Genomic DNA, 15,064 nt, shown 5'->3' on the forward strand with positions numbered 1-15,064 from the left:
AGTTCTGTCCCCGTGAGTTTGCGTTTGGGTCCTCTCCTGCCTGCCACACAGCCGAAACATGACAGAAGACTACGACCATTACATGGACCCAGCAAACCGCTCTCAGCTATATGAGCGCCGGGAGGCAGCCCTCGCCCAGCTGGAGGAGGAGCTCCGCTGGAAGCCGTGGCGCGCTCCGGATTTTGAGCACATATTCCACGGAACTCGGCTGGCTTTTGGAGGTCCCCGAAGTTGCCAAAAGAAACATGACAATTTCTATTGTGAGTTGACCAACCCACAGGTGTGAGAACAAGGCACGATGACGCTGAACAACAAAGACCAAACAGTTGACCCCGTGACACGCTTTCAACGACAGTCCCCCTCACACGCTGAAGCAGAAATGCTTCATAAATTGTAAAAATCAAAAGAGAAATAAACAGAGATTAATGCAAACACACAAGATTCAATGGGAAAGTTGGGGATAAAAAACAAAAAGACTTTCTAAATCTTTTAGATAGGTTGTGCATGCAGAGCATTTACAGCGGGTTATTTGTGGTATTAGTACTGCATGACTTATAATACATGCAAATATCAGGTTTTGTTGTTCAAAATAAAGTTAATCAAAACAAACAAATGCACTTAAACCTCGTGCTAGATCATTCTCCAGATATTATCATCCTTATGAGCACAGTCCCAGACTGACGAACTAAAGAGTGACGCGTGAAAAAGGCTCGCATTAATCGCTGACCCCCTAACCCTAACCTTGAAGAAAGAGAAAGAGAATTCACTCAAACCTCATTTCGAAAGAACAACTTCAGGAGTCGGAGGTTGTTGAAAAGCTATCTCACTTTTATATGACACTAGAATGACATTTTGGAAAACAAAAATAACCTACATGCATTTGGGAAAAAGAAAACCGTGTCGAGGAGATGGAGGGAAAAAAGAGAGAACACACACTCTGGAATACATGAATACATCATCCTTTCAGTGACCTTTGAATCTTGGTGACATTTTATTCGAATACATGAATTCATAAATATAATCTTCTCTCACCATATTGCCTACCTCTATGAATCCCATACATCTAACTGTACATCTACTGTAGCATATTGCATATCTCGATTAGAGGTGGGTAGTCAATAGTCATTTAGTACTCTGGCTTCTTGTGGAAAGGAGATAATAGGATTGGATGGGAGTAAGAAGGGGAATGAAGACAAAGTAGAGAAAGAGATTAAACACCGAGGTTTCTTCTGCCTCTTCTCAAACAGCCACAGAAGCATCCTGCAGTGTTTTGACGCTGACATCTTTGTGTGATATGCGTGTGTGTGTGTATGTGCTTCAGGATGTGTGTGTGTGCTATATGTGCTGATGCAATGCATGAGGTGCATATAGGTCCACCTGAGGTCTACCTGCTCGGGATTTATTCTATGATGATCATCACAATTTGATAAAATTACAAACATGTGCTCAAACTACATCCACGTGGACCACATTGCTTGTCATAGTATTTTTTTTTTTCTACTGTCTTGCTACACTCAAGCAGACCTGAGTCAAATAAACATTTGGGTTTAAAGCAGCAAACAAAACAGTGATTTCCATTTGCTGAATTCCCGCTAATCTGTACACCGACTCTTTAAGAAGAAACCATCCCTTGGGTTTCCCATGCACATGCCAGGCAGCCTGCTCCACTACTGAGAGACTCAGGTACATTTAAAACAGGCGGAAGGATTTAAAGACTGCGTTAAATCTCGTCTGGTTTGCTTCAAATGCCAACACCCGGCCCAGAGAACAGCACGCACGTATAAGACAATAGGTGCTCTTTTGTTTCAGACTGAAACAGGAGTGCTTCTGGGTGACTCAAACGAGGGACGGTCTATTGACGTGTTACCAACCTAGTGATTAGCCCTGCCACAGGGCACTCAAACAAGGGCCTGTACTCGTGACAATAATAGAACTGAAGAGGTGGCTGCGTGTCAGCGGGCTAAGGCTGCGGGTACAAAAGCAGAGCCTATCCAAAGATAGACACTTTGTTCAAAGTACAACTTAACAAGCCTATGCCAGCCAAAAGTTCAAAGTTTTCTTTTTTTTGCTACGTTCACACTCACTACACTTACTACCAACGTTTATACACACACCCAGGACACAGTGCAGTATGACTGATGAGGTTCACTGGAGTCCCGACCAGTTTACTTGAGTGTGGTGTACATCTGGAACATCGCATTAATATTACTTGACCATGTTTTTCCACAATGTTTCAGTTGTTTGTGCGTCCAAACCAGGAGCAGCAGCAGTGCAAACGAGTACTAGCTGTAGGAGGTCAATCGGCTGGATGTGGCATACACTTTCACTGTGCAGACGAGCATCATGTGGATATAAAACATTAATATGGTTGCTGGCCAGAACAGGAACTGTGTGTTGTTGGGGACACTGACTTGTATAGACAGACGGGGCTTTTGGGACTTAGTTATCATCCTGAAAGTTTATCAGATAACCAATCAGATTAACTTCAATTTTTGGAAATCTTCTTTTGTTTTGGTATGACTCAGTATACTTCTATAGGCTCTGATTCAGTGGTCAGCAGGAAGCTGGTGCTTGGAAGTCTTAAAGACATTTAACTTAGCATCCAACTTCCAGTCTCCCAAGTCAGTGCTCACTTTAGCTTCAAAGCTGTTTTACATTACTAGCATCAGAGAGGTCTGATTAAGGAATGGATGTGCCATTGTCAAACGTGGTGTTAGGTATAGTAGCAAAAGATTATTTGTCAATTGTATTTGGCCCAGGTCTACACTTAAATACATTTTAGCCCTTTCATGGGTGTGCAGAAAGCAAAAAATACAGAGTCCACTCTGAAAGTGGCCAATGCTTCCATGACTTACCCACACGCATTCTCAGCAGCATTCACAGTCTTCTTCTTTTCAAAGAGGCCATCTGTCACTGTTCAGACTGGCCAGGCTCATTGCTTGTCTTGGTCTCCCTCTTTCTCACAAATGGAGACAGAAGCGGGTACATTCACGCAACTTCAAAATGTTGAAGTTGGAAAAAACAAAACAAAAGACAACTTTTCCATCACCCGCCAAATCTTCCAAAGAAAAAAAAGGTTGATGCTACTATTAGCCATGGACATTACAAAAAAACACGAAAAGAAAACTGTACAAAGTTCAGTTCTTCCTCAAAAGAAGCTTCCGAGTTTGCCATCCGTCCAATTTTGACAACAGGGTTTTTGGACAATGGTTCAGGCCGCATTGAGTAAAGTGAACCCGGTCCTTAGAGAGGATTGAACTTCTTAACAGTTTCGTCTAGAAAACACCGCCTTTGTAATGTTCACAAATCACTGCAATTTTCAGGGCTGTCTCTGTAATGGCTTTCTGAATATTCTCTCAAGATGGCTATAATATAAAACCCAGGATCTGCCACATCTCAAAGGCTCAGTCCTGTTAACACAAAAGCTGAGCTCCTTGACATTATTGTATAGACCTAGCAAAGAGCAATCGTATATCCTGTGTAAGAGAAATGATGCTAAAACTCAGAAGCGACTGGAATCTTTTGAGAAATGACTGATCCTAAACAGAGAGAGAGAGAGAACGAATGATTTAATAAAGACAAGAGAGAATTTCAGATTCCGGTTCACAGGACGTGTATTAAAAATCTCTCCCTGTTCTGTTCAAGGTCCAGAAATGCAAATGGTTAAAGAGTTCCACTACAGAGAGGCAACAAGTGTTTCATCTGTTTTTCCTGGAGCATGTGTCTGCGGTCTGACGCCTGCTTTTCATGCTGAGGCCTGTGATGTCTTGCTCTTCACCTCTTGCCATTCCCTCTGTCAAGGGGTTGGATAAGAAACCATGGACGTGTATGCCATGAAAGTGGTGGCCATCTTTACTCCGGGCAGACAGATTCGTTAGGTCCAGAGACCCTGTGCTGTTGCATTTCTTCACCAGCGGGGGTGCCAAAGAGTCCGGGGTAAACAGTGACGTAAGGGAGAGACTGTTCAGTGTTTCTGACAGGTGCTCGCTGCTGAAGGTTTGACGGCAGTCATCCCGGTTTGTCCCCGTGCCAACATCCTCATCTGAAGGGTCCACGGAGTCCTGCTGGGGGCAACCGGGGCTGGTGCTGCCGCCTCTGCTGCTGCTCTGGCTCCTCTGGTGCCTCCGGGTGGCTTGGAGGGTCAAAGGAGTACTGTGTCTCTTTAGTAAAGAGCAGCCCTGGTCTCCTGTAGTCGGTGTCTGGCGTTGCGAGGGGTGGCTGGGGACAGGGCAGAGGTGGGGTGTGGGGAGATCCAGATATCGAGGTGAGGAGACGCTGAAGCTCAGCCCTTCTTCCAGTGCTGCCTGCAGGCTGCCCTCTGAACTGGCTGTGGCCAAAGAGGAGTCACTGTGGGACGGGTGCTGGAAGAGAGGATAAGAATTTAGATAAAAACCAAAAAGAAAAAAAAATAACAAAAACACAGACGAATTTACAGTTACAGCTTAATGCCTTTACACATCGGACACATGTAATCCGTGTGAAAACATTAGGACCAGCTCATCATCGCTTCATGTCAAGATACAAGTTCAGATCCCAAAAATTCTGAATTTCCTGGAGCTATTGTTACCTAGATAACATTGAAGTAAAACACCAATAAAGAAAAGAAAACCAGCTGTTATTGGCTGATGTTACTGTGACCAGTACCTAAGGACAGTTGTGCAACAGGAAAGGAAGGATCTGCCCCGGGACGACAACACATTGGTTTGAACTCATTCTCGGTTAACCAATTTCAGAGAAGTCCTAATAATATGAAACCGTGAAACCACCTCGCTTGTAATTCCCCCTGCTTGAAGGACCCCGCCCTGAGTTTGGGGGAAGCGTTTGTTTAATCCAATATGTCTGTATGCAGGAGGGATTTAGTCATTATTTCTAATCCTGCCAGTACTAAAATAAGAGATTACGAAAAAGCAGAAACATAGTGGCAGGGAGCGAACGCAAAGCAAAGAGGGATAGAGAGGATCACCCAGGAGAGGAGAAAAAGGAAAACAGAAAAGCGACACGGGAGAATGTGAGAAGCGCGAGCCAAGCACAACAGCGAGTGCCGAGTCGGTATCAGGCTCGGGGCTGGCCGGGCTAATTAGCTGAGCGCCGCAAAGCATTACTGTAGCAGCGGAGGATCACAGAGCCACTCAGGCACGAGCTAAACAAACCAAACAGGTAGAGGTGAAAAGAGAAATCTGTCTCCATGGTTACAAAAGGAACAAGAACTAAAATAAGGGCTTTATTTTTCTCCCCCATTCGAGTTTGTTTCACATAGGAGCCAGCATAGGGGAGGTGTTAGATTCAGTATGGAAGAGAGGCTGGCTTTAATTATGACTAAATAAACTCTCTGGAGTCCCACACTGCAGTAGGACTTCAGTGGAGGGTGGTGATACGTGTATATTCACGATTTGGCGCGCAGTAATTAGATTCTGACTGATAGATCGCAGAAGAGGCTGCTGTGTCACATCTAACTGTGCCACTCCTACTCAAGTGTTGATTTCTAATGAACTAAAGTGATTCCAAGTGTTTATTACACCCACAGCTGTAACAATGTCATCAAATCAATATCTAGGGCCAACATCTAGTGTCACTATATGATATAAGGCAGGGGTGTCAGCCTAGCAAAGACTTCAATCTGGCCTACTGACAAGCTGTCTACCTCTTCATAAAGAGCTATATTCGGTCATGTATTCATGCTAAATTCAAGGAATTCAGTCGTAGATAAACAGCTAAATAACAGAGAAGTTTAAAAAAAACTCTGTGAATTAACAAAAACTTTATGAAACATGTAGTTAAACATCTTTCCCCTGACAGAAAGGGGCCCAGGTAAGATCAGTGTGGACTCTACGTATGTGGCCCATGACGTAAAATGAGTTTGACATCCCTGGTGTGATGTGTGTTACAGTTTTCGGTTCCCAGATGTTCTCATTCAGTCTCACAAACACGTCTGCCTCTCAACAACCTCTGCATGACATCGCCGAGCATTGACATAAAGGACACGTTTATACTGCGTTCTATCGTGTCACTGATGTTTTGCACAGCAATGCTGATGTCGTCTGTTCAGCCAGCCATACAGACACAAACGAATCCATTCATCTGCTCGTAATACCTGGGAGCCCAACGGCCTGCTGTTGGCTCTGGGTGAGCGGAGGGACGCCCAGGAGGCTGGGGAGGCCGACCTGGAAGGCCGTCTGTCTCCTGGGCTTACGCTGTTTCCAGGACTGTTTGGATGAGCTGCAGCAGCTGGGTGGAAGAAATCTGCCGGTAGATGCAAGACTGGTGAAGTTTCACGAGCACCTCCACTGCAGCTTCCTCCATCATCATCTGTAAAGGGAAGGCTGCAGTTTAATCCAGCTGTGGCATTGACACTCATATTGCTATCACTTTGTAAGTCTGCCTCTCTCTCTGCATCTTTTATTGTAGAGACAGGAGTGGTAACCACCACAGAGGCAGTTGTGAATACTCGGGAATTGTTCTCTGTCTCTGGATAGATTTAGTCTTTTTCTGTATGATTTCCTGTCCTTGTTTCCTTCATAAGGATGTCAGCCAAAGTGATTCCCCACACTTACTCAGCAGTGTCAGGATTTGTTTCAGTCAATCACTATTTCCTCACAGAAAAGTGACAAAATATTCAATGAATGTTTAGACCGTCTTATCTATGTTTCCACCACATTGCAAACAATCTCTATAAACAAATGTTGACGCATCAATTGCAGAATTTTTACGCAATGAAGGAAACTTTTGTTACTATAATGACTCATCATGCTGTAGCAGGTTTTGGCTGCATGCAAAAAATCACAGTGGAGAGCAAAAGAATCCTTTTACTGAAGTCCAACCTCAAAACCATCAGACATTTCCTGCAGTTTAGTTTTTTCTAAGCTTTTGTTTGGAACATCGACATTTGTGAACACTGACCAATGGAAGTCTTGGCCTGGATACTCACTGGCTACGCTGCAAGACCCCCCAAAAAGATTTCTACCTTGAGCCAAGGAGGTTATGTTTTTGGTAGCTTTTGTATGTGTGTGCGTCATTTTGTCATGCTCGAAGTTTTAAATGAACTCTGATCAAATATTGTGGACGTGTAGAGCAGGGTCATGTTAATATTCCATTAAAACTTGGCTTCATCCACCAAAGTCTTCAAGGTTAAACTTGTGATTAATTGGTCAAAGCTCTAATCTTATAACTTACAAAAGACTATTCTTCTATTGTCAACATAGAAAGTGATGTATAAAGAATTAAAATATATTATCACATATATTTAAATATAGCTCAATTTTCCCACCTTAACATGGACAAAACTTTATATTTTATCTTCACAACCATTTTACAAGTTAGTGATCTGATGGCTCAACGTGTCCTTAATCTAAATGAAGAAGAAACTATTATTTCAGCTTCAGGTTAACAGAATGTCACACCTCATTGTACATTCTGCTAACACCACCATGTGGGGTTAAGTATCTGATGGTAATCTTTGTTCGGAAATTAAATTCTGAACACCTCATTCAGGGCACCTCTTTTCTTACTTAATTAAAAATGTTATTGCACCATATTATAAGAAAAATGAACAAAAATACATTAATACAGTTAGTACAATGAACTGTTCAAAGTTAAAAGTTATCAGGAAGCAATTAAATGTCTTTCACACTTTAATAAACTATATATATATATATATATATATATATATATATATATATAAGTATATAGATAAAGTTGCATTTTGTCTGTTCTGCAAACACAATTTTTACATTTTCAAGATAGATGAGAGTTTCTCACAGGGATATATCGTCTTGAAATTAAAGTTGTAACGGGATTCTATTTCAAATTAGACCTTGAGCATCCAAACATCACAGACATATTTGGAAAAATTAAAGGTGGAGTGAAAACATTTCATCTCCCAATCTGAGCATTTAGGAATAAATATTTTAAATAAGTAAGTAAGAGGGTTAATAATTAATGGAATGGACCCTCTGAGTTAGTATGTCTGTTCTGGTGATGGCAGTTATGTTACAGGGGGTGTTCAATGTTGAACTGCACCTTAACTTGTCATTCATTAGCATATCTGTCTGCCTTATGTCTGGCTTCATCGATCACTTCTTTAACTGCAGTGGAAGTCGATCAACTATGCAGGATGTGAGAGATGTCGAGTAAAAAAGTCTTACTTTTCTATAAATGTTAACATCAATGCCAAAGTCATGTCTTAATGAAATCATAGTGGTTGATACCAATGAGGGTCAGAAAGAGCACAGATAAGTGTGATAAAGGAAGCTCATATGTCCGTTGATTTTACTCTTTATTTTTTGCTTTGTGTTTTGTGTGTATGAAAGATTACATTGAACCATTTGGATGAAAAACAATCTACAAAGGTAGGATTTACAGAACGATTATTTTTTAGACTATGCTTGGCAGTCTCTTATTTAATAATTGAAAACTATTAACAGAAATTAACAGAAAGGTTTTTTTTGCAACTTTGATCTTTTTTGGTGGTAGAGATGCATTACCACTCACTTTCTCTCTCTCAAGGTGTTTATCACTTTACGTGTAAAAGAACAAATATTTTTTGAAAAACTGCTGTGATGTAAAAGCGCACCTCCCTGAATTCCCAGTGCTTCCCGTTGTGCAGCTACTCAGTCAGAATTACAGAGTAACTGCTTTATCTATTTACAGCACTGCTGCACAAAGTTGAACATTTTTAAAGAAGCAGTCAATAATTTTGTAACGCGCCATGAAGGACTGCAGTCTTGTTTCACGGCGTAAACAGCATGAGCAAATTTGCTGTCGATAGCACGGAGCAGGTGGAATGAAAAGTTAGAGATGAGCATCTTGTTGCCTGCAGCTCTTCACAGGCAGCTCAGCGTTGCTGCTTCTTGTTATTTTATAAAACCCCTGAAACTTTTAAAACGAATCCACAGTTTACATACAGAAAAAAATGATAAAAATACAGAAAATAAAGGCAAATATTTGAATGAAGCCAGTAGATTTTGCCACTGAGTATATCACACATGTAGTCACTTTGAAGGACACTACGAGCTACATGCAGCTTCCTTGATCTTGCGCTGTCATCTTGTTTATGCCAGTACCTTTGTCATGTGCAGGGCTTTTCTGCTCCGGTGAGGCAGGATTGCACTGATGATGGATGCCCACTTCAAACAGCCCCTGAACACCCTCCTCGCTTCCTGAGCTGGAGGGACGAAGCCCTCTGTAACCCGCCTGTCTGGGCAACTCTTCCGAACTGCGGGAGTCACTGCTGCCCCTCTGAAAGAAAGATGAAGAAAATAAGAGCAGAATTTGAAAGGAGAAGATTGACTGAAAGTGGAGATGGGAAAAAATTACCTAGAAAGAATAAATATCCAGGCGCACTGATGTTCACTGGAGCAAGAGAGACACCAAACTGAGGAGTTTCATTTCACCTTATCATAATGGAAATCTGAGTAGCATTTGTTTTTCAGTTTCAAAAAGCTCCCTTTTCATGTCCCATCTATACAAGTCTGATTAAAATTGGAGGTGGTTAAAAGAAAGTAACGGCAGGCTTCAAAGCTTCAAATTGCTTGGCTGTTGTTGTTGGTTGTAAACTGGATCAAATGAGCTGGCCTTCAATACCACAGGGATGAAACAGACCAGGTGGAACGTCGGTGAGCTGAGAGCGAAGCATTCATGTGATGATGGAGATATAAAAGACATGCTCACGAACTCACACACACACACAGGAAAACATACGTACAAACTCCCATGTGCCCATGTCAAAAGCACAGTGCGAGGCATGTGTTTTAATTAGGCAGTAAAGAATGTAAATAGTCATTAATAATGATTAGCAAGACCTAAGGGCTATGATGACATGATTTTACCTGTGTGTGTGTGTAGGCATGAGTGATTAGAGCTAATGTTCATTTCTGTCCCACTTATCAGGGTTAATTTCATGGTTGCTAGCATCAGCAAATAGATGTTTTTCCTTACTGATCGCCTTGGCCAAGAAAAACATTTTAAATAACTCCTTTAGCACCATAGCAAGGATAAACTTGAAGATAGAAAAGAGACATGAAATAAACGTCGACATATCAAAACAGACAAGTTGAACATGTGCAGGCTCAGCTATCACTTTCAGATTAGCAAGAAAATACTAGTAACTTTAAACAGCCAACACGCTTTTCATTAATATTTCTAATCCTCTGTACACATTGATAGATAAATATGTCACACAGTGCTCACACCTTTAAACTCACTTGATGTTTTTGCTATGAATATTTTTTAATATGCTTCTTTTGAAAATCAAGATGTAGGCTTGCTTTTCTGAGATCATTAACAGCTTAAAAAAGATATGTGTTCCTCACAGGACGCAGACTATGAATGTGATTTTACAGAATATAATGCATTACTCTAGATTAAACTGAGTATACAGTTTGAAATGAGCTTACCAGTACTGTTAATCCCAAAAATATGTAAAGGGAACCGTCTCAGCTTGACTTTCTGTAAGAGTCACCACACTACTGGTGTGTTTGTGTATTACTTGTGTATCATGTGTATAATACAAGTGGGAGAGATGCAAGCAAGCACAGAATATGTTCATATGTGTTGGTGTGTAAGTGTGAGAATACCTGGCTGTCTCTGACCAGCAGCTGGTAGCTGCTGTTTTCATCCAAACTCAGGTCATCAGGCAGAGCTGGAGACGATGACTTGTCGGACAGCTGCTCTGACATCAGCGATGCCTGCTCCACCTCTGCCAGTCGGACCTGTACCACAAATACACAGTAGCCAATCATGTTGAAGCTGAAATTTGACAACAGGATGTGAAATGATGAAGCCAAAAGCCAGCAGCAACTGCCCCCCGTACATACAGGCTTTGGAAATTCTAGCATTGCTAACATTAGCTTGTAGCATTCCATGGTAGTCTAAACATACTTGCCAACCTTGAGACCTCAGAATTAGGGAGACATTCAAAATCATTTGTTCCTGATTTACTCAGGAACAAATGAAACACTGAAAAAAGTCAAACAATAACATTTTTAGGTTATCTAAGTGACTTATATATATCATGTTTAACCTGAGTAGCGAAAGACCGCGGGGGTTTGAAAACGATGTGCCGGGAGTTCACTGTTCTCCCCGGCTCAGATATTTGAAGTTTACACAGCTACATTCTCGCCTGAAAATATGCTACAAGTTTATTTTGCGACCCAGAAAGAGTAATATGAGTAATATTAAAACTAAGTAGCTGCCGCTATTGTTGGAAACTGGAATTGGCTGGGCCGCGCTATGAATTCTGGCATGTGTTTTTTTATTTTTGTTGTCCGGGTTGAAAACCAGGAGAAATTCGGGAGAATGGTGGCTCCGAGAGATTTACGGGAGGGGCACTGAAATTTGGGATTATCCCGGAAAAATTGGGAGGGTTGGCATGTATGAGTCTAAACAGAACCGACTAGCATGGAATGCTACCAGCTAATGTTAGCTTCTCAGTAAAAAAAAACTAAACAAAAACAAAAAAAGTCATTGTCAGTCAATACTGCCCTTAAAATATCCACAAACCCATGAGTAATGTCACAGTGGTTGTGCCCATCTTTTATATACAGTTTTTAGTTTAAAGGCGACTTGGATATGAGTGAAATGTAGAAACAGTATCTAAAGCACACAGGCGTCACACCACTGTGACTTATACAATGACTTACACTCCTACACGCATACATACATGTACACACGTACACACTTGCATGAAATGAAACTCATACCCTGCAGATTATATATATCAAATACAAAGAATAACCTCAGCTGAAACTGGTGTTTGTTCTCATGTGTGATTGATGATTTTCACAGCTATGGCTATTACAGGAAAACTCAGGACGAGTTCACTCACTCATACATCATTTTGGTGGTGCCATGTATATCCTTTGGGCATGATTATACAAGGGGGGGAAATGTCAAGAATATCCTTACAGACAACAGAAATTAATACAAGGCAAATTCTGCCCTGTAGTAATAAACACAGCCCTGCTCTATCTTTAAAGCAAATTACATTTTGCAAGAACTGTGTTTGATTTTATTTTCAATGGGATTTAATCAGATAAAAACTGGATAATAGAAAATACATTTTAAATTGCATACAATACATATTTATTGAATACAGTATTTTAAAAAAGTCCTTTTAGGAATAAAAAATGGATTTTCTCAGTTTTTCATGAGCACATGAAAAACTGACATTGACATTCTGAACATAGTTTCAGCTGCACTTCTAGCTATGAAAATCCTAATGCAGTATAGTACTATGTTTTGATTGCACCGCAGTGCAATCACACCGTGTAATCTGTATTTACAGAACTACAAAAATATGTAAGTTGTATTCCTTGAACCTTGCTGGGATCTCACTCGGACAAACATAACTTACATTTATGATGTGTTTTATATAAAAGCAGCTTATGCAACGTTTTTTTCCTACTTTAATTCCTTAGTGTTAAAGATGACAATGAATAATCACATTTTTCTTGTAAAACAAAGGGGGGCCTACCAAAAAAAGTTTGGGAACCACTGTAATAGTATATCTAGAGCCCCTTACTGCACATCTGGGAAAATACTTATATGAAACAAGGAGTCAGTGTGCCACATTCACCAATTTGTGAATGTGTGTGATGTGAAATGAAGACATGCTCAGCAGTTTATTTACTGCTGAAACATTATACTGCATATGCACTGTATGTGTGTGCATTAGTAGTGTTTAGAATATATGCATCTGTATAATTGATGTAGTGGCACTTTATTACTGACTTGTAAATTTGAAATGAAGGCAGCAGATGTTTAGGGTTGTGCTTTGTGAGTGTCTGTGTGTGTGGAGCGCTGATAACCTCTTGAGGGTGACTCTTGCAGTCTTTGCAGATAGGAGGAGAGCCGTAGTGGTGAAAAACTGAACCGGAGAGATTGTCGATCAGGTCTCCTTCTAACGAGTCCTTAATTAGCAGAGAGACGCTGTCCAGCCACTGGCTCTCCTGCAATGCAGACACACAAATACAGCACTGATATTTGGCATACATAATCAGAGATGGGAACAAAGTGACGAATACAAACACTTTGCTATTGTAGTTAAGTATAAATTTCAGGTATCTGTATTTTACTTGAGTAGGGTTTTTCTACCACTTTGTACTTTTACTCCCTTTTTGAAGAAAAAAAGGGAACAGGAATATATTTTTAAACAAATGTGATGTATTTAAAGTAAAGAACTGGTGCACGGTGGCTGTGGTTTCATGGTCAGCGTTAGCTTACATCAAGTGTAGCATAGATACATTTGAAGTTGAGCTGATGATGCTTAGATTGATTCACTGAATTCGATCTTCATACCAACTAAAAACTGTTTATTACAAAGACAGAATAAACAGTGTGCTGTCAGTGTAGAGGATGGAAATCAACTACAAACACTTATAAAACATCCGCTCACATCTTGTTAAATCAGTTGTGTATGTCCAGAAACAGCAGTAAACCTCAGAGCGGTGGCCCGGGACAGCTGATCACATGTAGTTTTCAGCACTAGTATCTGTACTTCTACTTAAGTGCATGTCTGTACTTTTGGCACTTTTGTATATAAATAAACAAATAGTAATACTAATGCAAATAGTACTTCCACTATCACTCCTACTCTCCAATCTTCTATTACGGCTACAAACAATATTACTAATAAGTTTGATAAGAGTGAGTAATATTCATATTTTTAAAACTACTACTTTATTATTTCCCCCTTGATAAATCTAATATAGATAGATAACATCTAACCATTTTCATCATTCTTCATTACTTTAAATAATTAAAAAACATCCTTGTCAGTAACTACTACAAATACTGCAAACATCTGTCTTTGTGTCAAGTTAACTCAACATCTGGCTGTGCTCTTTTCTATTGTCAGACTTCCTGTTGAATCGCCATCTTTTCATTTCTCAAGACTCAAGTCACTCAGTCACTTCCTGTCAGGCAAATTCAGCTTTTACCTTACGTTTGCTTCCAGCTTTTCAGATATTAAATACCTCTTACTGACTTTTTAAAAAATTGATAGATTAGCTTAAAGTAGCTCCATCCTTTGGTGTGTTGTTTAATTAACCACCATTTACTGAAGCTGGTGTTATTTTCAGCCGCTGCTGGCAGGTTACAGACAGAGATGTGTGACTTTTTCCCACCTTGCTCTGAGCCAAAGGGGCAGATGAATGTCACCATTATAAGATGAATTACATAATCCCTTTAAGATAACAAGGCTCTGCTTTATGAGAGCTTTAGTTGGCTTAAAATTCCCACTTTTCTCACTTTCCCAAAATTTTGAGTATTTAACAGATTTTTAGACAGTATGATGTAATTATTGAAAGCTGATTAAAAAAACTTGATAAAAACAAAGTTATTTTTCTCGGTTTTTAAGGTGTATATGCCTGCTTTCTTCATATGTTTAATGCAAGCAGTAGAGATTGTGACGAGAGATGAGCTCGAATGCCTGGAATCAACTGTTCAAAGTAACAGTCCACAGTGGGTGTGGGTGGAGCCGAGTGTCAGGGATGATTTGTGACAGAAGGATAGCAGCAAGAGTGAAAACGAAGGTTTACAAATGGTAGTGAGACCTGCAATGATGTATGGTTTGGAGATGATGGCACTAAGAAAAGGCCAGGAGGCTGAGATGGTGGCAGAGTTGAAGATGTTTGGATTTTCATTGGGAGTGGCCCGATTGGGCAAGATTAGAAAAGAGCAGATTGGAGGGAGAGCTCAGGTTGAGCAGATGAAGAGAAAGTTAGAGAGGCAAGGCTGAGCTGGGATAGTGAATATACTGAACAAAGGGTCTTGAATTGAATTGAATTGAATTGAAGGAGGCCATGCCGAGGGTTGGTGTGACAGAAGAGGATGGTCGGCATAAGATGAGATGGAGGCAGATGATCTGCTGTGGTGACCCATAAAGGAAGCAACCGAAAGAAGCAGAAGAAGAGCCATAATCATTAAAAGTAATGAGGATTGTTACAAGATCTGAAACAGGCAAATGAGGCTGTAACTTCAATAGTAAAAGCTTTACTGAGGTCAGTAGGGTAATTTTCTCATCAATTTCTATTCAAACAGACCTTCGTTTGCAGCCAGAGGACATGGG

General features: G+C 40.6%; 1 protein-coding gene across 1 annotated transcript in view; it reads right to left on the reverse strand.

Moving 5' to 3' along the window:
- Positions 1-813: 813 nt before the first annotated feature.
- The window catches only part of LOC146667543 (voltage-dependent T-type calcium channel subunit alpha-1I-like), a 169,517-nt gene continuing 155,266 nt past the window's right edge, over positions 814-15,064 (reverse strand). The window contains exons 32-36 of the mRNA XM_085408336.1: positions 12,804-12,944; positions 10,572-10,706; positions 9,060-9,234; positions 6,092-6,306; positions 814-4,361 (exon numbers count right to left, since the gene is read on the reverse strand). Of these exons, the coding sequence (XP_085264462.1) occupies positions 3,699-4,361; positions 6,092-6,306; positions 9,060-9,234; positions 10,572-10,706; positions 12,804-12,944 (1,329 nt within the window). The 3' untranslated portion in view covers positions 814-3,698. The remainder of the gene's footprint in view (positions 4,362-6,091; positions 6,307-9,059; positions 9,235-10,571; positions 10,707-12,803; positions 12,945-15,064) is intronic.

This window comes from Rhamphochromis longiceps, linkage group LG6 (genome assembly GCF_057381845.1).
Source record: "Rhamphochromis longiceps isolate RC_006_pf linkage group LG6, R_longiceps_female_GT1.1, whole genome shotgun sequence".
In the NCBI taxonomy this organism is placed as follows: domain Eukaryota; kingdom Metazoa; phylum Chordata; class Actinopteri; order Cichliformes; family Cichlidae; genus Rhamphochromis; species Rhamphochromis longiceps.